This window comes from Pocillopora damicornis, chromosome 1, assembly GCF_964200805.1.
Source record: "Pocillopora damicornis chromosome 1, jaPocDami1.2, whole genome shotgun sequence".
In the NCBI taxonomy this organism is placed as follows: domain Eukaryota; kingdom Metazoa; phylum Cnidaria; class Anthozoa; order Scleractinia; family Pocilloporidae; genus Pocillopora; species Pocillopora damicornis.
The window spans coordinates 2,333,391-2,357,841 of record NC_142670.1 but is presented as its reverse complement, the minus strand read 5'-3'; the positions used below and the strand labels follow the sequence as shown (position 1 = coordinate 2,357,841).

The window sequence follows — 24,451 nt, the reverse complement described above, 5'->3', positions numbered from 1 at the left end:
TGACGATTCAAAGTTTAGCTTGACGCGGAAATTCTTGCCTCATCATTACTTTTTATCCGGCCTTACAGAGTCTAAAGACTATGTGTTTCTTTCATCACGTCTCCCGCTGGCGTTAAAGAAATAAGTCTCTGACCTGCATCACACCCAGGTGTTTAAGCTTCTAAGTAAGAAATACAAATCTCTTTTGAAATGCCACAGAAAAACGGCGATACTTAGTAGCTTAGAATTTACCAGGCTTTAAGTTGAATAATAACCAACATTAGCACTCTGAGTTTGAGAGCTGAAAATTAAGTGAAGTGCGAAAATGTGCAAATGAAATGGGGGCGAATGGATGAATGGAGGTCAAGCGCATCTTCCAGAAATAGGACACATCTGTAACCGTCTTAATTTAGTGGTCTGATATCTGTTTCTTATGTAAACAAGTAAACGTTGCATAAGCCATCGCCTTTCTGACAATTGAAAGTTTTTAAAGAGCCAATCAAACGAAAGTTCTGTATCTCTTTAAAAATGCTATGGTCAAATTAGCAGTTCATTTCAACCGGAGAAAAACAGTGATCAAACGAAATTACAGAATCAATCAAGATGTCAGTGGAAAAACTATTAGATTATTTGGAGCCAAAAACTTTTGGCAAAATTCACTATGTTGCTGTGGTTCTTTGGATCCTGATTGGTGTCATCTTCCTTGGTATATTCGCCGACATGGAAAACAGCGAACCCAGGTTTGATTTCCGCTGTGGCGGAGCGAAAAGTGAAAACATCAACCTCGTCCGGGGAGAATGTTACGAGAAATACCAGGAGCAGTACAACAAATTCGCTTTTCCTGTCTATGGCTTCGTAATCATGAATTTCGTCCTTATTATATGTGTGTGTGTTATTTACTCCCGAATAGTAAGATCTACAGTTAATCGATTGTCGCTCAGCATTCGTAACGGTGATCCACAGAGACAAGAGAACGCATTATCAACGGGATACAAGCTTTTCATCGCTTACTGCTGTCAGCTATCTACAAGACTTGTTTTAGGAATTATTTTCATCATCCTACAAACTCAGTTGCTTTATCCTTTAAGGCTTTCCTCCAAGTTTCACTGCTATTTAACCGATGGAACCACTCAGCCGAGGAATTCATCTGACAACGCCCAACACTCTACCTTACACAACTGTCACAATCAACGTGCGGTAAAAACCAACTCCTGGATGGCCGCTGTCCTTGTGGTGAATGGAATTTTTGCCGCTGGAATTCTGATTGAAATCGTCTACATTTTTTTTAGGGCATGCAGAGAAAGGGATTTCATGCAAAACTCAAAGTTTCAAACATCTCATCTAAATCCTTCCGAAGAATCTCGGCAGCAAGAAGAAAGAGAACAAATTGTAATATACATCCCACATGAAATTCAGCAGCAAGAACGGACAGAACATGAAATAAACATCCCACATCTGCCAAGCGGGCCTGAACTACTCGTAAATTCACCTCTTGAGAAATTCATCCAGAAAACAAAGAAAATCATTATGGACGACACTTATCGACCTCCACAACTCCAGTCCCTTTTTTCAAGTCCTCTTGGAGGGGACGCACCTAAACATTTGACTCTGGATCAGATTTACACAAACCTTGTTGTTGTACCTGACATGGCTCATTATGACTTTACTGGTGACAGACGGAAGAATTTGGAAATCTACGCCAGGTCGGGTGTGAAAAACGAAACACCGAGAGGGCCAGAGGACATTCTTAATCACGAAAACAAAAACATTTTGATCGTCGGTCGTCCTGGTATAGGAAAGACTCTTTGTTGTACAAAAATTCTCAGAGACTGGGCATCTAACAAAGCATTCCATAAAACACCCGATAACAAAATCTACTTTGATACTGCTTTCTTCGTCAAATTCAGAACATTCAACGCTGCAACCGACCTTAGCCTTAGCCTTCGGGAGCTACTGACCCGCTCCACATACTCACCCAGAAATGAGTTGAATGAGGATGTCTGGAATTACATCCTAGAAAACCCCCAGAAAGTTCTCCTTATTTTCGACGGAATCGATGAATTTAAATCTAAGGCTGAAATCAGCGCGGAAGATGATAAACTTCCATTCAGCGAAGACGAGAAGATGCCCCTCCCCGCACTTTATGCCAAACTTACGACTGGTAAACTTCTTAACAGAGCAGCCATCATAACTACTACGAGACCCACAGCTTGGTCATGCATCAAAAGTATTCCTTTTGACAAAAAGTTTGAGATCCTTGGCTTCTCACCCGAACAAGTCAAAGAATACGTATCCAAATTTGCTGAAGAAGACAAGGAAGCAGGCGATACAGTAAAGCGTCACATCACCAGCAACATCAATATCTTATCTCTTTGTTACATTCCTGCGAGTTGCTTCATCATTTGCTCAAGTCTCTTTAAAATGGTGAAGTTCCGTGCTCCTAGAGGTCTTAACCTACCAACAAGTTTAACAGGCATATACAAGAGAGCCGTGAAAATTTTCTACTTGAGACACAACGAAGAATTTCGCGATGAACATTTCACTCACGAAGACTTTGAATCAGATGAATTGCCCCGCGAAGAAGAAAAAAAATTGGAGAAACTAGAAAAATTGGCATTTGAAGGAATTAAAGAAGGAAGGCTGATCTTTGGAGGAAACGAAGTACGCAGAATGGAGGACAGCGCTCTATTTCACCGCTTACCCGACCGTGAAGTTGACTGGCTTAAAAGCGAAGAACAGTTCTGTTTTATTCATCTAACAATGCAGGAGTTTTTCGCCGCAAAGTACCTTGTTAACAACATGAGTAAAAGAAAACTAAGGAACTTTGTTTCTAAGAACATTAAGGAAGACAAATGGCAGCTGGTTTTTCAGTTTGTAGCAGGATTAATGGAAAATAAAAAAACCCTACGAAGCGAAATTATCACAGACCTTCTTCCTGTGAAAACTGAAGAAAAAGAAAGCGTACGCTACAACGTACAGTTGACAGAGAATGAAGAGAAAACGAAAGTGACCTGCTGGCCGACCAAAGAACAAAATTTAGCAGTGACTTTAACTAAATGTTTAAACGAAAATAGTAGAATGAAGTCAGAAGCACAGAGAAAACTTCAACAAATTAACTTTAATTGTGTAAATTTTATTAGTTGTCACCTCACAGCTGTTGATTGCTCTTCGTTAGTAAATGTAATTAATGTTCAACGAATTTCACATTTAGATTTGAGTTACAATAACATTGGTCCATTAGGTTGTTTTAAGATTTGTAAAATGTTAAAATGTAGGGAATCTCAACTGAGCTGGTTAAACCTCGCATATAACCAATTGACAGATGAAGCAGCAAAGTATTTAGCTGAAGCCATCAACAACAACAACTGTCAGCTACGCATGTTAAACCTCTCATTAAATAAAGTCTCAGACATTGGAGCACAGCACTTGGCTGAAGCCATCAACAACAACAACTGTCAGCTACGCATGTTAAACCTCTCATTAAATAAAGTCTCAGACATTGGAGCACAGCACTTGGCTGAAGCCATCAACAACAACTGTCAGCTACGCATGTTAAACCTCACAGAAAATAACATTACCTTCGCAGGTAGGCAAAAGGCACATACTTTACTAAGCAATAGTCAGTCTAAGTGTAAGTTTTTTTTTTTTAGGCCTCAGCAATTCCAATTAAAAACTTAAAAGAAATTATTAGAACCACTTGCTATTCAAAATAACTGTGAGGTAACCAGCTTAGTGATAATTACATCTCAACAACTCAAATCGTGAATGAAAGCAAACTTACTCTGTGAAGCGCTCAGAGCAGCGAGATTATTTGAACCGGATCGAAATGAAGAAAAATGAACCAATGAACATGTTTATTGAGAACAAACGATGTCAATCTTTATTTTTTATACACGAACCAATAACATTGAAGTAAAAACACAAAGCTTCCCGCAGAGAAAACAATCAAACTTCGGACCTCTCAGGAAACTTTTTCATTTTATGATTGGTTAATTTCGATCCTAAATTCTCTCCATGCTTCTGTATGTTTTGATCGCTTGGAGTTTTGTGTGTGATTTTAAGCGGATTAGATAAGTGTATATATTACAGATACCTGGTAGAATGCCAGGTTTTCTCTCTTTCATTTCTTGTGTTTTCTACAATTCTTTTTTTGATTTTTTTTTCATTTCCCGTGTTCTCTGCCATTTTTTTTTATTAAAGCGAACCGGTTCAAGTAGTTTCACACTTTGGGCAAAATATTGAAAAAATGAGACCAAATTGTAAATAAAATCATCTTGCTTTCAGACAGAAGGCCTGTTTCTTGTTCAATATAATAAATGTTGTAGAGTTTGCATTCAAAATCTGATGAAGCATCAGACTTACCCAGTTGAGATTTTAACTTACCAGTTATTATTAACCCTTTAACTCTCATGAGTGACCAAGACAGAATTTCTCCTTACAACACCAATACAATGTCCACCACATAAGTGATGAGAATAAAGAAAAATATCAATTTGGGGATAATAAGTTGATCCAATACTAATTTCTCTGAACTAACATTATAGGAATTGTATGGTTGACATTTAGGAGAATTACAAATTTGATCTGGGAGTTAGAGGGTTAACAAATGGAGCCAGACTTCCAAATTTGTCAAGACTGTACAATAAATTTTGTAAACCAAATTTAACTTTGTGTTGAGATACATTTGGCCTCAATTGTTAGACACAACTTGAAAGCTATGGCAAAGGGGTGTGGCCTTTTCAATATCAGTCCGGATTTACCAATTTACCAGAGAGACTGCCTGAAGGTGAGGGTATGAGGCAACCCTTAAAAAAAACCCATACCCTATCTCAAATTGAATGATTTCTCCTCCTTCTTTCAACCCATGCCTTGAAACAACAGTAAAATATCTAAGGAAGTGTAGTCACATGTAATCAATGTACCATATATCCTTGAGAAGGTTCCTGGCCAGTTTAAGGACACCTGTTAACCTTTTTTAAAGCAAGATTCATGAAGTCAGTGGAACTCAGCACACACAAATAACAGAAAATAAATCAGAGATAAGAAATATATCCCACAGGCAAAAAGAATGGGAAGAGGAGGCAAGGAAACCTCACAAAGATTTCCACTTGTTGCAGCTACAAAAAAACATGACAAATGAGACTTCCTCTGTTTTTTTTTTTCCAACACCTTCACATTCCATGATTTTTGCAGGTTTTTAGAATTAAAATGTAACTTTCCACAATTTTAAAAGAATGCCTTTGATCTGTACAAACTTTTTTGAAAAAGCAGGTGATTAGAATTTGTGTCCAAACACTTTTATTGAACAAATCTTTTAGTCTCTTTTAAAACCCTCTAACTCTCATAACTGACAAAGACAGAATTTCTCCTTACAATATCAATACAGTATCTAGCAGACAAGTGATGAGAATTAAAAAAAACATCCATTAGGGCAATATTAGTTGATCCAATACCAAATTCTTTCAGCTAGCATCATAAAACTTGTATGGCAGACAGTAAAGAGAATTACTACTGAGATCTTGGGAGTGAAAATCTCATCAAAAGAGACACCTATGCAGAGCAGGGCTACTTTCAGTTTCCACTCAATTCCACAGAAAACCTTATTCAAACCTGCTTCAGAAATATGTCTATTTGTTGAGAAATGACAGGTGATGACAAAAATTATATTTTGTAGTGGACAAATTTCCCGAGCCTCTATATGCACACATTTCCTTTTTAAGAATCAACAACCTAGCAATTTAATGTTCAGTAAAAGGAAAGAAAAATTAAGTGGTTGTTTTGATAGAGGTTAATCAGAAATTTACAGCATTAGCAATTATAAGTTTAAAAAGAAGAAAAATAAACTTTGAGTCCATAAAGCTAAATGTAATTAGCTCACAATGTCAATACAGTGATAAGTAATGATGGGAAATACTCCCTAAAATAACTTGTCTGAATGTTAAAAAATTATACCAAAGTACATTTACAACTGAAAAGTATACTTGTGCAACAAGATCACCACTTTCTGGAATTTCCTTTGGAACGATGACTGGAAGCTGCAGATTTTTTACTCCTTCATCATTCTCTAGACTAACATTGACCCATTTGTACTTGAATTTTGAAGAATTGTGTATTTCTTCCATTTTATAACTGATAGTGGCACTTGTCACAGCAGCCTTTTTAGCAATAACATTAGCCACAATTGTGGCTAAATTTTCTGCTGATAAGTTTTCTGGTGATGAGTCAAACTCCAAAAACTGCTGTTCCAGTTGCTGGACAGCTTGTCAGATTTCCTTTGCATGATATGTTGTTCTTTCCTACAAAGAAAAGAGAACAGTATCAGTGTTGAGTAACAGTGATTGATGAAGAGAAAGCTACAAACATATAAAGTCAAACCTGTATTGAGCAGTCACCCACAGGGAATTGCAAGGAGACCACTTACACAGTTTGTACAGAACAGGAGTCAAATACATTAAAAAGCCCTATTTTATGCCATAATTGATCACTTAATTTATTGGTTATTCCAAAGCTTGCTAAGAAATCCATTGCTTCTTTGTTAATACCAGTAAAAAGAATCAACAAAATGGTGACACAACATAAAAAAAGAACACTGATGCAGAATTACTGGGATCAATATCAGTATCTGGGCAACTGCTCACCTACCCCTCCCCTAGCTCAACAACAGTCAATTGACAACAAGTTAAGGTTAATGTTGGGTTAGGGGAGGGGTAGGTGGGCAATTACCCAGATACTGATACTGATCCAATAACTGTATACTATTATCTATCAGTTGGACCTCTAGGTCATAATCATAGGCTGATTGACTTGTGTAATGTTTGTGCATAATATTTGTCCCAACAGAATTAGATAATTTGCAATAAGTTGTGCACCTTTGAACTCAAAGTACTATTCCTAGCTTTATTTGAGAGGTTCTGCTTAAGTGATTGTTCAACACATGCAAGTAGAAAACTATAAAAACAGGAAGCTGGGACTCAATCAAGGATGACCATGACCACTTAATAGAGGTGAAAATTACAATAATTAAGGGGAGAAAAACTGACAACTGACCACTTTATCACAGGGTAACTGTTTAATATGGTGCAGCTTAATACAGGTTCAACTGTATAATGATCAGCCATTTCATGATGAAATAGATGTGCTTAACTATGTTTTCTTTTGTAGTACTAATTACTCCAATAAAGAGGAACATTTTACAAAACATTAGAGGAAAATTAATCTTCTTTAACTCCCATGAGTGACCAAGACAGAATTTCTCCTTACAACATCAATACAATATCAACCACATAAGTGATGAGAATAAAGAAAAATATCAATTTGGGGATAATTATTTGATCCAATACTAAATTCTCTGAACTAACATTATAAGAACTGTATGGTTGAGATTAAGGAGAATTACCAATTTGATCTGGGAGTTAAAGGGTTAATAACCAGTACTTCTGGATGGCTTTAAAGACTTGAGGATGTTTTTGTAGGAGTAATGGGCAATTCTGTTGAGCTGTTTTTTAAAACAGTGTTATAGCCTCCTCAAGGGGTTTGCCTTGTCAAAAAAAATAGTTATTGGTGAAGTTTACACCAAAGGCAGTGGAGACAGCATTGATTACAGCATTACAATTGTCTCTTTGTTTTTAAACCCCTTGAAAATACAGTTCATATATTTTAATTGTATTAAATTCCACTTTTTGATTTTACTTTCTTGCTTGACACTTGGTTGGTGAACATTATTCTAAAGATAGAACAGACACATTCAAGTTTGGAAATGTTTTTCTTTTTGGAATATTGAAATGTTATTTTATTCTTCCAGCCCCAATCCTGTCATTTTCTTTTACAATGAACCTCCCTACCCACTAAAAATTTACAGTACCATTAATAAATAAATGGCATGAATTGAAGAATTCCTTGTAAATTACTGGGTAAATAAAAGAAACAACAACAAAAATTGCTGTAGTATGCAAAATGTGTTGAGTTGATTCAAAGCTCTCAAGTCTCATGGATTGAGCGCGAGACTCACACAAACAAATTCAGTCTTACACTCTCATGCTAAAGCCAGTATTTCTCACCCCTTTAAGGTTTTGTATTTATTTGGTTGAATTTGCGATAGCAAACTGCTGCTTTCATTAAGTACCAACAAAATTAATTATCCTTCCAAATATAATTTACTCCTTCAGTTGTTTCTTATGCACTCATGTCACACACTTTGCCATTAGGTTAGTAGGAGGGGATAGACCCAAGAGCATAGCTAAATGAACACCAAAGATTAAAGATGACCAAACCAAAAAAGTCAGTTTTTGGGTGATTTACATACCTGTATGATCCTGCAAATGCAATCGATCCACAAGGAACTGAGAGTTCTTGAAAAAGACAGGATCCCAATTTAAACAATACAAATGCAAATTGCAAGCATCATCGTAGACAATCAGGCAGGGACCTATCAAAAAAAGGGTAGAAAAATTATAATGAACTTACATTTATTATGACTATTTTAAACCCCTTGAAAATACAGTTCCTCTGTTTTAATTGTATTAAATTCCACTTTTTGATTTTGCTTTTGTGCTTGACACTTGGTTGGTGAACATTATTCTAAAGATAGAACAAGTTCAAGTTTGGAAATGTTTTTCCTTTTTGGAATATTGAAATGTTATTTTATTCTTCCAGTCCCCATCCTGTCATTTCCTTTTACATTGAACCTCCCTACCCACTAAAACATATACAGTACCATTAATAAATAATTGGCATAAATTGAAGATTTCCTTGTAAATTACTGGGTAAATAAAAGAAACAACAGCAAAAGTTAATGTGGTATGCAAAATGTGTTGAGTTGATTTAGAGCTCTCAAGTCTCATGCATTGAGCGTGAGATTCACGCAAACAAATTCAATCTTACACTCTCATGCTAAAGTAAAGTATTTCTCACCCCTTTAAGGTTTCGTATTTATTTGGTCGAATTTTCGAATTTTATTTGGTCGAATTCATATTAATTTGGTTGAATTTGCGATAGCAAACTGCTATTGCAAATTCTTGTAGGTACTTTCATTAAGTACCTACAAAATTAATTATCCTTTCAAATATAATTTACTCCTTCACTCATGTCACACACCTTTTAATGGCAGAATTTTCTCTCAGATTAAAGGAATGCACATCTCAGCTATTTCATTTTTTTCACAATTTTCTGTGGGAACATGCCCCCACACCCTCTTCCCCCTCCCACCCTTGATAGATGATGCCCATGAGATCTCACTCTTTGCTAGCAAATGGACTTGAAAGCTCTGGTTGACTAATTGTAATCAATTTCTACACCTTATGTCTCTTTAACCCTTTAACTCCCATGAGTGACCAAGACAGAGTTTCTCCTTACAATATCAATACAACATCAACCAGGTAAGTGATGACAATTAAGAAAAATATCAATTTGGGGATAATTAGTTGATTCAATACTAAATTATCTGAGTTAACATGATAAGAATTGTATGGCTGACAGAAAGGAGAATTACAAATTTGATCTGAGAGTCAGTTTAAGGGTTAAATAGCATCTCATCAAAAAGAAAAGCACCTTATTGTCATTCAACAGCAAAAAGACAAACTGTAGTGCAACACAATACCAGTCATGAGATTTCACTTTCTGGAAAAGTATACAAGAAGGTTTTGGCCAATCAGTGACTTTTGCATAAGTCTTGGAATAAAAAGGGAGATTTTTGTCCAATATTGCTCCAAATGAAATGCACAAATGACTCAACAAAGACTAAATTTAGGTCCAGTTCTATGGATTGAATCTCTAATTTTGCTGATCCAGATCTTTCACAAGCAAAACAGTAAGCATTTGAACAAGATCTTAGGTCATACAAGAACTTTGCTTTCTGTTTTCCACAGCATTTGACTACATGATTTTTTCAGCCATAAAATTTTAGTTACATTTTTCTTGCATAGGACCAAACCATTTGTTCTGTACGAGAAGTCCTGAATTTTGTTCGTTAAATTTTGTACATGTCAGAGACACTACTAAACAATGAAGGATTTTGGACAGTGTGGGATAACTGTACACAAGGTCAATCACGATCAAAAAAGGAAAGGCTGATATGTGGCTAAGGCAATGGATTTTAATACCTCAACCAGCCTTTTATCCATAGTTAGGTAGCACATAACACCAGCAGCGACAAAACTCATCGATCGACGAGTTGAAAGTTAGCATAAATGTTAAATGAAACTTGTATTGATTACATGGGTATATGTTTCTTCTTAATGGTTCCTTTCAACAAATTTGAGTATGTATATATCTTGATCTACATCCAATCAGGGTAATAGCTCACCTTGTACTTCGTTTCATAAATTTTGAAATACCTCCCACCATAGTTAATCGATTAACTATGCTCCCACAGTAGAGTCACTCCTCGCCATGGAAATCCACTGTTTACAAATAAAGTGAATATCTCCTAATGAATATCAAGAAGTATCCCGAGCCTCCAATCATCTTCTTCGTTAAATTCTGGAAATTTTAGAACCTTACCCAACAATTTCTTTCTTTTTTTTACGTCGGTAATACGAAAGGCATTTTGATTATCTCTATGTCTAGCGCCCGACTCGGTGGCCATGTTTGTACCGTTGCACTTATGACCCGTTAATGGAGGTATTCGGTAACACAACTGCTCGTAACCACGAAAATTACCACCAGCTGCTAGTACACTTTATGACACATACACAACATATTGTAATGGCCCATTCATCACGGCGGGAAGAAACGCGTTATTGTTCTGATTTTATTATATTTTGTAAAAAGCAGCAAGTATATTTCTCGGCGCTGGCATTCATTCTTCCAATGCTCTTTTATTTTCTTGCAATGAGCATATCAGACTTTCCCAGAGAATCGTGATCGCGTGGTATTTATACCATCAGAAGACCCTGTGCAATTTAGAGTAGTAGATCTGAGGAAAATGGTTGTTAGGGCAGTCAAAAAAGATCGTAAAGAAATTTAAGAAAGCAAACTGGATAAACAGTTTGTTTTTCACAAATGCAAACAGTTTTGGGGGTGATGTACTTAAAAGGCTATGCAATTTGTCTATTCTAATCTTACAACCCACAATTTTGTTTCTTTAAAGTGCTAAATTGGATAGCAATGCTGTTGTTAAAGGTAAAAATTTAAGCACCCACTGTCAATTTTCCTGTAGATTTGCAGAATATACATGGTGTATTTTCAGGTTGGGAGATCTGAGCCTGGATGGGAGAAAGAAGCATGCAGATCAGTTTGGTGGCCTGAAGAAGTTGAATTCACAGCTGTGAATAATATCAGCAAGTGACCACATCTGGAGGATTTCATTTCAATCATGCATTCATACAGAAATTGGAATCAACAACAGCACCCTTAAGAGGTTGACATCACAGTAGATGATTCTGCTCATAGTCCTGTGATTCCCATTCCTGTATCATCAACACCAGCTTCTGTTTTTATTTCTGATCCTCCCTCATCTGCCCCTGAAGTTTTTGCAAGCCTCATTTGCCCTCCTGCTCCTTCATCAACACCTGCTGTCACCACTTCTATTTCTGATCCTCCCTTTGCAACTCTTGAAGGTCACGTTCAACCTCGTCTTATATGGCAATCTGTACTGCAAACCTGCAGTGAACTGAATCAGATCCAAACATCAAACATGCTGAGTATTCTAGGAAAACTGGATGAAGATGTAAGCTTCCTGTTATTAATTAAACTTCATTTTGTTCATTACTTTTTTGTGCATGTATGTGTGGCAAAAAAATAAACAAACATACTATTTTATTTATTTCACAATTTAATCTAGTCTAGGATGCAAGTATTTTATTTTGAATTTACCATTCCTAAACATTCTCTGTGTCATTTCATGAGCTGTCAGCTAGAGTATTAACACCAGTTGTTTAGCTAGAAACCTGGGAAGGGGGCTATGTCCAAGCAGTTTGGTCCTACTAACTCCAAAAGGTGGATATTGTTTGTTTAAGGGTCCACTAATGCCAGGCCAATCCCAGCTCTTTAGTGTGATGTTCAAAAAGTATTTTTTCAACTTAATGATTAGGGTTGGGGCATTTAATGAGGAATCCATTCATGAGAGTTAATTAACAGCCTTTGACTATAAATATGAATGTTATTTTGTTTACCAATTTGTGATTTACCTATTAATGCAAGGTGTTTTTCCTTTCATAGACTGAAATCATTACAATCATAAAGCACCAAATTGCAAGGGACATTTAATGGTGCATGGTCACATTGCCTTGGGAGGTGGACTCAAGTTTATCTCCTCACATCCTGGAACATCTCTCAAAGATCTCTCCTTGTCAGTTTATCAGCAGCAAGAATCAGTGCAGACTTCCTGAGGGGTAAAAAGTTCAGTAAAAGTTATTAACTTGGGACAATTATCATCATCATTATTATTGTTACTATTATCATTAGTTTCATTTATAAATTTTATTGTATTGGTTGTTATTAACTTCATATTCTATTTCATTTCACAGATTTTCCAGCTATATTGACCAGTTCATTTATGAGCTTGGTCTGGAGCCATTCTACTCAAGTGGGGATGGAAACTGCTTCTATAATTCACTATCCATACTCATGTCTGGACATGAAAGTGACAGTGAAATTTTTAGACTGGGTGCAGCAATGTATGGTCTTCCTCACAATGACCACAATGTTGATGCAGTAAGAACAATCAGTTATTTTTTGTTATGTTTGCTAAGCTTATTAGTGTACAATTTAAACATCCTTGTTTTATGTTTTAAGTGAACTTTAACAGAGGTCAACCTCTGGATCTCCTTTTCAAAGCTGAGACTGAGGCATAATAAATTAATCTTAAAACTAATCTTTAAAAATTCATTTCTTAGTTCTTTCTTTAGGTGCTTGTTTATGTGGTTGCTTGTTATACAGAAATATGTTAATCCAGCTGTTAGAGAAATTTGCTACTTTGATATTCTCAGATTACTTAGCAAGCAATATAAGGTTGGGATTTTTTTCTTTATCCTGTAAACACTAACTGCCATTCATGTCAATTCATTTCTTTTCATCAACTTCATTTGTTTCATTGACTGCTTGCAAAACCCAAAATCCTTTGATCACTTTTGATAATTACACAATGATTTTTTGTGCTCACGTTTTTTTCAATCATATTTGACAACTGTCCAATAAACTAATATCTGTAGTAGCCATCTCAGTGTCATGTTAACCGTTCCTGTAGTTACTTATTACCCTCTCTGCAGAAGTAACTAAACTGCATTTTGAAGATTATATTCCATTTGCAATATAACTTTAAAACGAGTTACTTTGTGCTTCTGTCATATTTCTTTTTACAGAATGTGAGGCACTTTACTGATAGAGGTGATGCTTTGCAGTGGGCAGCCAGTGTGAGCCTTTCACCAAACGAGGTTCAGGAAATTAAAGACAAATCCATTCCAGAAATTGTCGCAAAAAGTGTCTAAAGGCAAGTCTTCAATGCCTTAAAGAATTTTACCGATATGTGTAACTAACTTGTGACTTGTTCGTTTTAAGGACTGGCTCACATTCTTTTGAGTCAATTCCATATCTTTATCATCTCATTACAACCAGTTATCAGCTCGTTTCTCCACGCAAGTTGGCATTACAATACTGACATCTGCAGTTTTTTTTAAGAACTCTTGCACGCAACCTTTGCTGCCGGCTTTTTGAAGAAACCGATACAACAGCATTGCGAACTGTCTGGGGCTGTATGGTACAACACAAAAAAGAAAGTCCTCCTTGTTGCTTCCAGCCAGACAGGGAAGATTGGGCCTTTTCACATCATCTGGCTACCACTTACAGGACAAGGAAACACCTTTAACCATATATGCCCCCTTCTGCCTTGGAAGTGTGGTGCACTGCGTGTTTTGGCGAGGATTTAACACCCAAAATTCAAGTTGCAATGAGATGGTGCAGTGCCTTACCTGCTATGCGTGGTACCACCGCGTTGGTTGGGCTATTACCTTTCGAAGAGGCCAAGGATTCCACCATAGTGGATTGTGGCTGCACGTTGCCCCACCCATATCGGAGCCACGACATGTGAGTGTACAGTGGAATCCCTATTTTTCGAACCTCTTGATAACTCGAATCCTTGAAATTCTGTTTCCCTTCCCTCAGTCGAACACTGTAACTTTACCCCGATTCCTAAAGCTGCCTTATTATTTGAACAAAGTTTTGTTTATCTTGAATGTTCCATAAAATCTTGATTCTACTGTACTTTCTCTGCTGCTTTTTTGTTTTGGCTTGTTTATAATGTTTTTAAACGTAGCGTACTGTTCATTTTATCTATTATATTTTGTAGATCGGTGTACTCAAACCAAGGTAGCATTCTACGGTTTCTAACGAAGGCGTATTTGAAGGTTTGTACGTTAGAGATACACTTGTTATAAAGATTTTATCAAATCTAAATTAAGGGTTAAAGCTTGCATTGCTTCCTTTTATTTTCAGAAATAAACAACAGAGCTCCTAAGTACACCTTCATAAAGGCTACCATTGAACAGCGAACATCGTCATTTATCGCACCAAGACTTGATGAGGTTGGTAGCAACTGTACCCTCGGAGGACACGCGGTAAATCCATTTGTAGATTTAAAAATATCTTAACAAAAAGAATTGCGATACTTAGAATCGATTGTAGGACATGGACAACTACTGATTGTGTGTAGGGACAAGTTGTTTTGTGACGTAATTTCGTTTTTTCAATGTTCTTTAAAATATGATTGTTTAAATGCCATTATTCCGCATAACGCAAAAAAAAAAAGCAAAACAATAACACAACAAATTTTTACCCTCAGACACACCTACCTTTAAGGATGAAATGCAATTTGCTGACAAATTCAAAGCTTTTAGATTTAAGTTTCCATTGAGAGAATTCCCTGTGGGTAAAGAAAAGAATGTTATTCATGCGATTTACTGTACATGAAAAGCAAAATGTTATTAATGCGATTTACTGTACATGAAAAGCGTAATTCCTCATCATGAATAAGAAGGCATGGAGGTCAAAACTAGAAAATAATTGTGCAGAAACATTAAATTTCAATTACTGCTCACCAATTTCTGTAATCTTATTTCCTGCCAAGTTCAGATCAAGGAGATAAAGAAGCTTCTCTAAGCCCTAAACAAAAAAACATACAGGTACTTCCTATTTTCTCTGAGGCATCACAGAAGGTCAGAATCTTAAATCCTTGAATCTGATTGGCTAAACCTTGGTCCGCAATTTTTTCTGTACCATTCATAGCAAAGCATTAAAAAGCAAACCAGAAGAAATAACTAAATAAGTTATCCACTAGCCTAGGTCAGTCTGTTTGGGATAAAACTGATGCCTTGGTCTTGAGTACAGCCCTCTGCAATTGGCCCTGGGCTTTACTTAAGACCTGAGTTCCAGTTATTTCACATAATTTTTTATGGACTCCCTCCACTGGTATATAACATATACTTACTGAAAGAGAACTGACCAATACATGCACATCAGTCAGACTTATAATAGAGACAGAGACTGTAAAATAACTATATGCTATGCTGCAAAGAAAAAAAAAAACTGTTAATTTGAGTTTGTATTGTGTATGGAAGAAAGAAAAAAATTCTGAGCTAGAACACAACTCAAAAGCGAGACTATACGTGCATTGCCTCTTTTCATGTGTCCCTCAGATAACAGAACTCCCTTAAATTCATACCTCAATTGAAATGATATTGTTGTTGTTCAGCCCTAAAACATTCAGCTGTTCCAGGTGAGAAATTATATTCTCAATCTTTGTAATCTTGTTGTCATATAAGAACAGCTTTTTCAACTTCTTACAGCCATCAAGGTCAGAGATAGCCTGGAAAGTAGAAATCCATAGTAATCATAACAGTATCATAATTATAATTTCCTAACTTGTGATTAGTGAGTTAACTGCTTTCTTTTTCACAAGTCATTCTGCACAGTTGTAATCGGACAGTGTAATCTGACAGTTGCTGTAATTGGACAGTTGGCTGTAATCAGACAGTTGGCTGTAATTGGACAGTTGGCTGTTGAAGCAACCAATCACTCTAAGTCAACTCAGCTAAATCTACTGATCACAAAATTTCTCACAATAACCATACCAACAACCACTTAACCTAAAAAAAAAATTGTGGAATTTCTAAAATGGAGGAATTTTAACTTTAGACATCTGTCTACCGAAGATGTTTATCCTAAATGTACCTTCCTCTCAATGTGTGACTTTATAGCTCAGTTGGTGGTTTCTGGGAGGCACAAGTTTGAATCCTGCAAATTTGAAACTTTAATAATTTGCTTTAGGATTTTCCAATCTTAGACCTCACAAATTTTGGCGATTTCATATTTTTTTCTTTTTAATAGAGGCATTGTTTGCTTAAGTTCCCCATTAATATTTGAGAATTCAACCTTCACTTGTACTTACAGTTATCTTGCTTTCAGACACACACAACTCTGTAAGGTTTGGCAAACAGTCCAGATTCTCCAGTGTTGTAATCTGTTGTCCCATCAGAGTTAAATTTTGAAGATCTGGGAAGTTCTCCATACAAATCATCTTGGGAAATCCAGAGAAGAACATCTCCAGACTAGCAACATTCTTTCCTGCTCCTTTCTGAAGCTTTTCAAATTTGATCCCATTTACTGTGCACTATATGAAAAAAAAGAGAATTGCTTATTAACCAATTCACTCCCAGCAGTGACCAAGACATACTTTCTCCTAACAGCACTGGTACAATTTCATGCAGATAAGTAATGAGAATATAGAAAAATATCCTTCAAGAAATAACCAAATGTTTTATCCAATAATTCAACTAAATAGAACTAAAACTATAAGCAGAGTGTGGCAGACAGGGGGAGAATTGCTATGTGAAAGTGCCAAATGACACCCTTCAGCATGAGGGAAAGCTGAGTAATCTGCATCATACTCCAAGCTACATTTTACAGCACAATATAGCAGAAATAGGAAATATAAATGAAGGTGATCTTCATTACTAAAAAGGAGTAGTGAAAATAAGGCCTGAAAAAAATTCAGGACTGTACAGGATGTGAACCCATGACCTGTGCAACACCTGTGCAGTGAATTTTCTTCAGGCCTTATTTCCACTATTACCTAAGTAGCATTTATAACTGCAAAGATTGCTTTCATATTCATTTCTTCAGTGCAGTTCAAATAATTCTATGATTTTAATATATTTACAGTCAGAAATAGGAAAGTAGTAATAATGATGACAATAATAATTATGATATTTAATGAGGGAACCTAACTTGCTTGCCATGACTAATTAATTGCCTGGTTGGTTATAAAAAACAAATATGAATAAAAAGTAACATATATTCCTGATACATAAAGAGAGTGAAAATGTTTTGTGAAATGAAAATGAATTGAATATCAAAGTAGAAATTACTTAAAATTAGTTAAACCCATTTAAAAAAGTTTTTAGTTTTTCTTTAAAAATGGATAAAAACTTTGTTCCTTTCAAATCAATCAGAGGGCTTTTCCACTCTTTCACAGCTTAGTCAGCAAATTCTTTGAAAGAAACATCTTTACTGAATATTAGAAATTCTCCACATACCATGTAACATAAGTTTGCCCATTGCTGTGCTGTTATAATTTTTGAACACATGGACATACTGGTATCTTGTTTTGTGAAATGAAGTTTTGAAATATTTTTAAATAACATACACCTCAATGTAGCATAGTATCAATACTACCAAAAATAGATTTAAAAAGATTGGTTCCACTCTGTAAGCAATAATTTTAATCATTGTTCTGAGAAACAATACATCCTGAAGACAAGACAAAACATTTGCACCACAGAAAAAAGGTTTTTGGTACATTTACAGAAATGAAGAATAAAACTACAAAGAAGTTCAAGATAACTCACCAAAAAAACAATTATTTCAAAATGTTATTCTTAAACAAAAGCTTTTTCTAAGGTGGTTTGCATGATCAAAATAGAATGCTTTTGTTCTTTAATTATTACCCTAAAACATGTCCAATGAGTGGATATTTAGTTGTATATCATGCTGACAATAATATCAGCAAGAAATTAACCATTCACTTATCTCACCACAATTACACGTATTTTTGAATGTATGATCTGTGCTTCATTGTGAGACTTTCAAACAAAGGACAGTAACATGGAACTGAGTGAAAAACCAAGTGCAGTAATTATATGCAGATAAAATGATTTGATGAAACTGTCATTATGATGTTTCCACAGTTCTCCTCTTCAGGTTTACATCTTGTAATAATCTCTTACTACTGACTAAAATTGCTTCAAATTCTTGAAAAATCAACACTCAGTTGGTTTGAAATGTTTTTTTATCTGTCATTCTCAAAGTAAGGGAGAACAGTGTGTTTCATATTTGTAGTGGAATCAAAACATTGAACAAAGGGAAATTTAAATTAAGCTAGTTCTATGCTGTAGAGAGTACAATTGTGTATTTTGTATTGATAATTTACTTATAACAGAAACAATACAATGCATTAACCATTTAACTCCCAGATCAAATTTGTCATTCTCCTTACTGTCAACCATACAATTCTTATAATGTTAGGTCAGAGAATTAAGTATTGCATCAACTTATTATCCCCAAATTGATATTTTTCTTCATCCTCATCACTTGTCTGATTGATACTGTAATGATATTGTAAGGAGAAACTCTGTCTTGGTCACTTATGGGAGTTAAAGTGTTAAACAGAGATACAAAATACAATTCTCCTATTTAGCACCTCAAAAAAATGTATGAAAAACAGTATAGAGAATATGCTCACTGATATTGGGGTGTAAAAGTTTATTTCATTTTTGGGTCTCATTTTATTCGTGCATAGCATGAGTGCAGTGATGCTAAACAAAATCATATCAGTTACCAGTTCATGAAGTTGACCTTTGTTTTTGGTCTTTTTTGCTCCTTTACTGCTTGCCTGAATTGCCTGTTTCTTTCCCAGAGAACAAAACAAAACAAAATAAAAAATACCCAATCACATAAGCAAAAAAATATGCAGAGCAAACAACATCTCATCATTTGCTTGCCTGTGAGCAAGCCCTTATTAATAGTGCTGCAGGAAGCATGTTTTTCCTGCCCAAACAAAGATTTGAGAGGAGTGGGGGAGATGCTCATCAGGGGTCTGGCACTAATTGCTAAACCTCTAGCAGACCCCTCCTCTCTTCTAAAAGGACCTTCCCATTTCACCCCTCTCAATCTCCCTTTGGTGAGTGATACTGCTAGATAAATGCACCTACCAATGGTTTGCCCCAGGATTGGGGTGGGAGGGGGGGGGGGACAAGCTACCTGCAGGAAATTGATTGGGAGGGCCCTCCTTAGATGGGGATTTTGACATTTACCCACTGATTTCAGGTCAGGAGTTTGACCTACCTGCCATGTTAGGAGTCCAGCAGGTGATTTTGAAAACCTGAAAATGTCATATTCCCCTGGGTTGGCAAATCTCAATGCAAAGCTGGTAAATCTCAATAACAAACTGATCACCTCCCTAATTAAGAAAGCTTGTATTACTGAAAGTACATAAATTTTTTCCATGCTGCATTTTAGATGATTGAGACAAACTACTTGGCCAGCTAGCACATCTAAATGAAAAACTGTTCACCTTATTTAATTATGACAGCTTGAATTATTATTAATTAGTGCATAAATTATAATAATTTTTCGGTGTTGCATGTCAGGTTATCAAAACGAAACGAATCATGTGGGCAGCTGACAATTTTCAATGACAAACTGATCACCTTCTTTAATCGTGACAGCTCGTATTACTATTAGTGCATAAATTAGAAGATTTTTTCTAAGTTACATTTCTATGTGATCCATTATTTAAGTGCATTTACTCTTTGCTTAATTGCTTAAATGAGCTTGAAAATAGTAAAATGTCAGGTGCAAAATCTGATTTAATAGATCAGTGCAATCGATACCTTGGAACAGCAGGAAAATAGAGCAAAGGAAGGTTTAAAAAGGAAACATCTGGATATATTATTGTGGTTATAATAGGTCAGGGCTCAGTTGTGTGGAACAAGATGTTTAAAGATTGATGCAGAGCTATCCGCAGATTCGTACACAACTGTTGTTTGCGATGTTTATTAATCTATATCGATCAAAACAACACAAAGCATCACTCAAGAAAAACCCAAAACAAGTATTAAAATAGAACGCAACCCTAACGAGAATTAGCCATAAGACCTTGCCGCATCTGCGAGAAAAGTTCACAAATTTCCCAAACAGGAGTCTTCAGTGTTTAAACTTTGTCAAAACTCACCAATTCTCTCAATGATTCCTCATCTTCACCCGAAGAGGCTGAATCCACTTTTTCTTCTCTGGAACCCCTCATTTTATTGACTTGTCATCATTCGTTTTCGCGAGGAAAAATATGTTGCAGGAGGATCTCTACGCATTTGAAGAAAATTGGCTCGATGCAAGTGATGACACACCGCCATGTTTTCTCGAAGACTCAAAATGGAACAATCTGATTGGTTTACAGTTGCTCTAGAAACTTTCCCTTCCCAGGTTTAACTCCGGATTCCTGGGTTTGATCAGGAAAATGACACTCACGCTTCTTCTTCGACAGCGCGCACTTAAAATTCCTTCTCTGATAGCTGCAGCCAGAAGGTTTAACAGCAGTCTTGTCGAGACTGAACAAGATGGAGAGATCTCCCTTGTATCGATTGCACGACCCGAGAAGCGCAACGCGGTTGATGCAGAGACCGCGAGAGAGCTCGCAGACGCGTTTAGACATTTCGAGATCGACGATGAAAGTTCAGTGGCTGTGTTTTGTGGGGAAGGAGATACGTTTTGTGCAGGATATGATCTAGAATATCTATCTACCAGGGGTCCTGATGAGCTCCTGAGATCGCTCACCCCTCCTGGAGAAGGAGACGGTCCCATGGTGCGTTACAATGTTTACGTTTATGACAGACACTGAAAATACGAAATACAAAAATTATTTGAAATTATACAAACACTTGGCATCTTTTTTGCTTTCTATAGAATTCTATTACGCTCGATTTTTTTAAATGGGAGGCTTCTGTTTTTTTATGTTTTTTTTTCTAGTTTGTTTTGTATTGCATTCATTGATCGTTTGTCCACTGGTGCAGTAATAGGGGCTATGATGGAGGCGCGGCGATGTGGAAGAAAAAGAACTCTTTCATATTGGAATATTTCGGATATTTTCCTGTTATCCTTTTTTCATCCGGTGACTATTTCAAGAGAATAGCTTTGCTGAACAATTTAGCCATGAAATATTGCCGTTAAAAAACCCTTAAAACCATGTTATCCTGATTAACAATGCTAATTTGTGAGTAAAATTGGATGCCAATATAAACACAGAGAGAATTCCCAAAGAGACAGGAGTACAATATGGATAGTATTATCAGCTCTTTGAACAACTGGACTGTGGTATTTTATCACAGAAGGGTCATTCATTCTCCTTTTCTCATTCTTGATTTCCCATTCTCTCATTCCCATTCCTCATTTTCCATTCTGCATCTCCTTTCCTCAACTCCCCATTCTTTGTTTTAACTCAGAGGTCCACCTTGAGATCAAGATCTGAAGAATTATTTAAAACACAATAGGAACTTTTTTGATTCCGTTGAGTTGAAAATAATTGAAATCATACCACATAGTGTTGTGGTAAAAATCTGTGAAAACAGATCAAATAACTTGAAAAATGATTTTTTTTTGCATGAGTACTGATTGGTGAGATGCATGATCACCCAAGGTGACATGAGTAGCTTTTAATTAAAATCCCTGTCCTTTTTGGCATGGCAAAGGAACAGGCCCTTAATATTGGGGATTTGGCACAAATATTTCTTCAAATACAAGGAAAGTATGAGGTGTTGAACAATGCAAGCTGGTGAGAGGTCTACAAGGGATCTCGCACACTGATAATATATAGATGTTTTTACTCTCTGTCCAGGGCCCAACTTGATTGAAACTCACTAAACCAGTGATTGGTGCCATTGAGGGACATGCAGTTGCAGGAGGAATGGAGTTGGCACTGATGTGCGATCTCAGAGTTGTTGCAGAAGATGCAGTCATGGGAATGTTTAACAGAAGATTTGGTAATAAAAAGCATTAACAGATAACCTATGCAGCCCTTAGCATACTTTGCAAGAAAAAATCTTCTATAATTGTGGCAAAAGGGCTTAGTACAGTGGCAATGTGCAACTGTTTAAGGCAGTAATGATATTGCCATCTTGGGGGAAGTAGTGATACTGTAGTTACTTCATGCAACCACGATAATTAGCTCTGGCTGGGTGGGTGAATAGGTTTGAGTACAGACTGTACCTTTTTGCTTTGACAAAACAGCATTATTAACATATGATATTATAATTGTACAAAGGTGTGCCTACAGTGGATGGAGGTACAGTGCGGTTACCATACATTGTTGGTCTTTCACGTGCATTAGACCTGATCATGACAGGCCGTGCTGTACATGCAACAGAAGCTCTTAGCATTGGCCTTGCTAACAGAGTTGTTCCCAAAGGAAAAACAGTCAAAGAAGCTCTCAAACTTGAAAAAATGTTGGTTCACTTTCCAAGAGAGGCACTGTGTGCAGACCGCAAATCTGTTTTCTATGCCACATTCAATGCAGATTCCTTTTACGATGCTCTGACATATGAATACTCCAAAGGAGTGAAACTGCAAATCATGAAGGATTCCATTGAGGGAGCAAAGCAGTTTTTACAGGGGAAAGGCCGTAAGGGTTCGTTTGATGACTACTTGGATTAAAATTGATTTTACACATTACTTTTACACATCAATTTAAGAACAAAGTGCTAAGTATTGAAAATTAATTAAAGCTAGCTAACTTCAAAACATCATCATATTTTACCCTTTAACTCCCAGAAGTAATTAACATAAAATTTCTCCCAACATTATCCATACATTATTCAGCAAACAGGTAATGAGAATATTCAAACTTATCAGGTAGAAGCTGCTATCTTGATCTAGCACCAAGTTATCATAACTAATTTACAAGGAAATGTGTAGCAGCTAGAGGGGAGAATTAACAATAAGATCTTGGGAGTTAAAGGGTTAAATTAAATTTATTTTCAGTGAGATGAAGACTTCTACGTCAAAAGAGATGTTTTACGGGTAAAATTTAAAAGACTGAAATGTAAGCATTTCCTTTGTTTGTGTTGTATTTATTAGGTTTTACAGTATGTTTATTTAACCCTGTGACTCCCAGACCAAATTTGTAATTCTCCTTACTGTCAACCACATAATTATTTTAATGTTCAGAGAATTTAGAATTGGATCAACTAATTATCCCCAAATTGATATTTTTCTTTATTCTCATCACTTATCTGGTTGATATTGTATTGATGTTGTAAGGAGAAATTCTGTCTTGGTCACTCATGGCAGTTAAAGTGTTAAAGTAGAAGCCTTTTGTTTATTTTCATGATTGCGAATCTCATCCCATGATTCATTGCAAACTGGCTGTTGTGTGTGTTGATGCATTAACCCTTTACACACTAACATCAGTATGTACATTCTCCATACTATTCTCATACATTTCCTAAGGTGCTGACAAGGAGAATTTGTTTAACAATCAAGAACTTGTTTAGATTGTGATCAGGGGTGATATTTTAAGGAGAAATTAGATGCCACTCACTCTTGGGGTCAGGATTAACTAAGGGAAAATGATTGCTTTCATTTGATGTGTTATTTTTAAAAGGCCATTTGCAACAGTACTCCAAAAAGTGCTTCTTTTATTGTTTGATTTTTGAAATTCTTGATTCAGTGTATACAGACCTCGTACATTGAGGGACGAAAAAAACCCACATCATTCTCTATTTATTTTACAGTTCTTAAAGTAGGCAGAGGTCATAAAACGATTAAAAGAACTCTTCGAATTACCAATTTCACCAGTACCCTCTGTGTCTGAAAAGACAAATCACCATAACAATACAATTTTTCATAACAACAAACTTGCCGACGTGTGAAAAATTTGTCAATATTTCCATTTTATTTTATTCCTGGGGCGCGATTGAGAAGCTATTCTAAAACAGTAAAACAATAAAAACACTCAGCCTGCGGCCTCGTGCTTTCAACAGTTTTCTCGTGTTTGGAACCCTGATGAAAACCGATGCACGAGTTTTTGAAAAAGTAGGTCATCACACCAGGAGCTCCTGAACACACCCCAAAGGTGGTCTGCCCGTGTACCTAAAGGCCTATTTCCAACCTTGATGGAAAGCAGCCGTTTGTTTTTGTTTTGAATCACTTTTGTGGCCTTGTCCAACTTAAGTGGACATGTTCAATTTGTCTTCTGACTTTCCTTTGGACCCACATGGAAGTTTTTGTTTTGGCTAACGCAGTCAGAGGTTAATTCAATTGATCGGAAGCATTATGATTAAGAGCTTTGTTGTTCATTCGGAAAGTCTCGTGAAATTGTTTGGTTTGGTTTTCTAACAACATTGTCTAGCCATCAAAACCGCAAAAGATTGAAGCGAACTGCCCTCCATCCGTTTACGTATTACTTGTCACACTCAGTAAGAATCGAACATTG

General features: G+C 36.2%; 5 protein-coding genes across 10 annotated transcripts in view; 4 read left to right on the top strand and 1 right to left on the bottom strand.

Annotated features, from left to right (window-relative positions):
- The window catches only part of LOC149051299 (NACHT, LRR and PYD domains-containing protein 3-like), a 63,712-nt gene that overhangs the window by 33,811 nt on the left and 5,450 nt on the right, over window positions 1-24,451 (top strand). The window lies entirely within an intron of this gene.
- LOC149051303 (uncharacterized) lies at window positions 364-6,838 on the top strand. The gene has a single exon (XM_089198350.1). The coding sequence runs from the start codon at window positions 583-585 to the stop codon at window positions 3,655-3,657; it is 3,075 nt and encodes a 1,024-aa protein (XP_089054476.1). The 5' UTR covers window positions 364-582; the 3' UTR covers window positions 3,658-6,838.
- Window positions 11,504-24,451, top strand: part of LOC149051298 (uncharacterized) — a 33,087-nt gene continuing 20,139 nt past the window's right edge. For 2 of the 6 annotated variants that reach the window (XR_016184544.1, XR_016184545.1), the window contains exons 1-4: window positions 11,504-11,644; window positions 12,136-12,308; window positions 12,444-13,998; window positions 14,261-14,318. Coding sequence is in view for 2 of the 6 variants with exons in the window: in XM_089198819.1 (XP_089054945.1) it covers window positions 13,787-13,998; window positions 14,261-14,318 (270 nt within the window). In the remaining 4 variants the exon portion in view is untranslated. Of the gene's footprint in view, window positions 11,645-12,135; window positions 12,309-12,443; window positions 13,999-14,260; window positions 14,319-14,406; window positions 14,529-24,451 lie in introns of those variants that run through there. The other 4 variants (XR_016184543.1, XR_016184542.1, XM_089198819.1 and 1 more) reach the window with 4 other exon arrangements.
- On the bottom strand, window positions 14,375-20,342 carry LOC149051302 (uncharacterized). Its single transcript, XM_089199677.1, has 7 exons — window positions 20,201-20,342; window positions 18,806-18,874; window positions 16,358-16,579; window positions 15,632-15,775; window positions 15,009-15,072; window positions 14,747-14,833; window positions 14,375-14,556 (listed from the first exon to the last, which is right to left on the bottom strand). The coding sequence occupies exons 1-7, from the start codon at window positions 20,270-20,272 to the stop codon at window positions 14,375-14,377; spliced, it is 840 nt and encodes a 279-aa protein (XP_089055803.1). The 5' UTR covers window positions 20,273-20,342.
- On the top strand, window positions 20,397-23,801 carry LOC149051301 (uncharacterized). Its single transcript, XM_089198810.1, has 3 exons — window positions 20,397-20,827; window positions 21,857-22,001; window positions 22,283-23,801. Exons 2-3 carry the CDS (start codon window positions 21,926-21,928, stop codon window positions 22,669-22,671), a joined length of 465 nt encoding a protein of 154 aa, XP_089054936.1. The 5' UTR covers window positions 20,397-20,827; window positions 21,857-21,925; the 3' UTR covers window positions 22,672-23,801.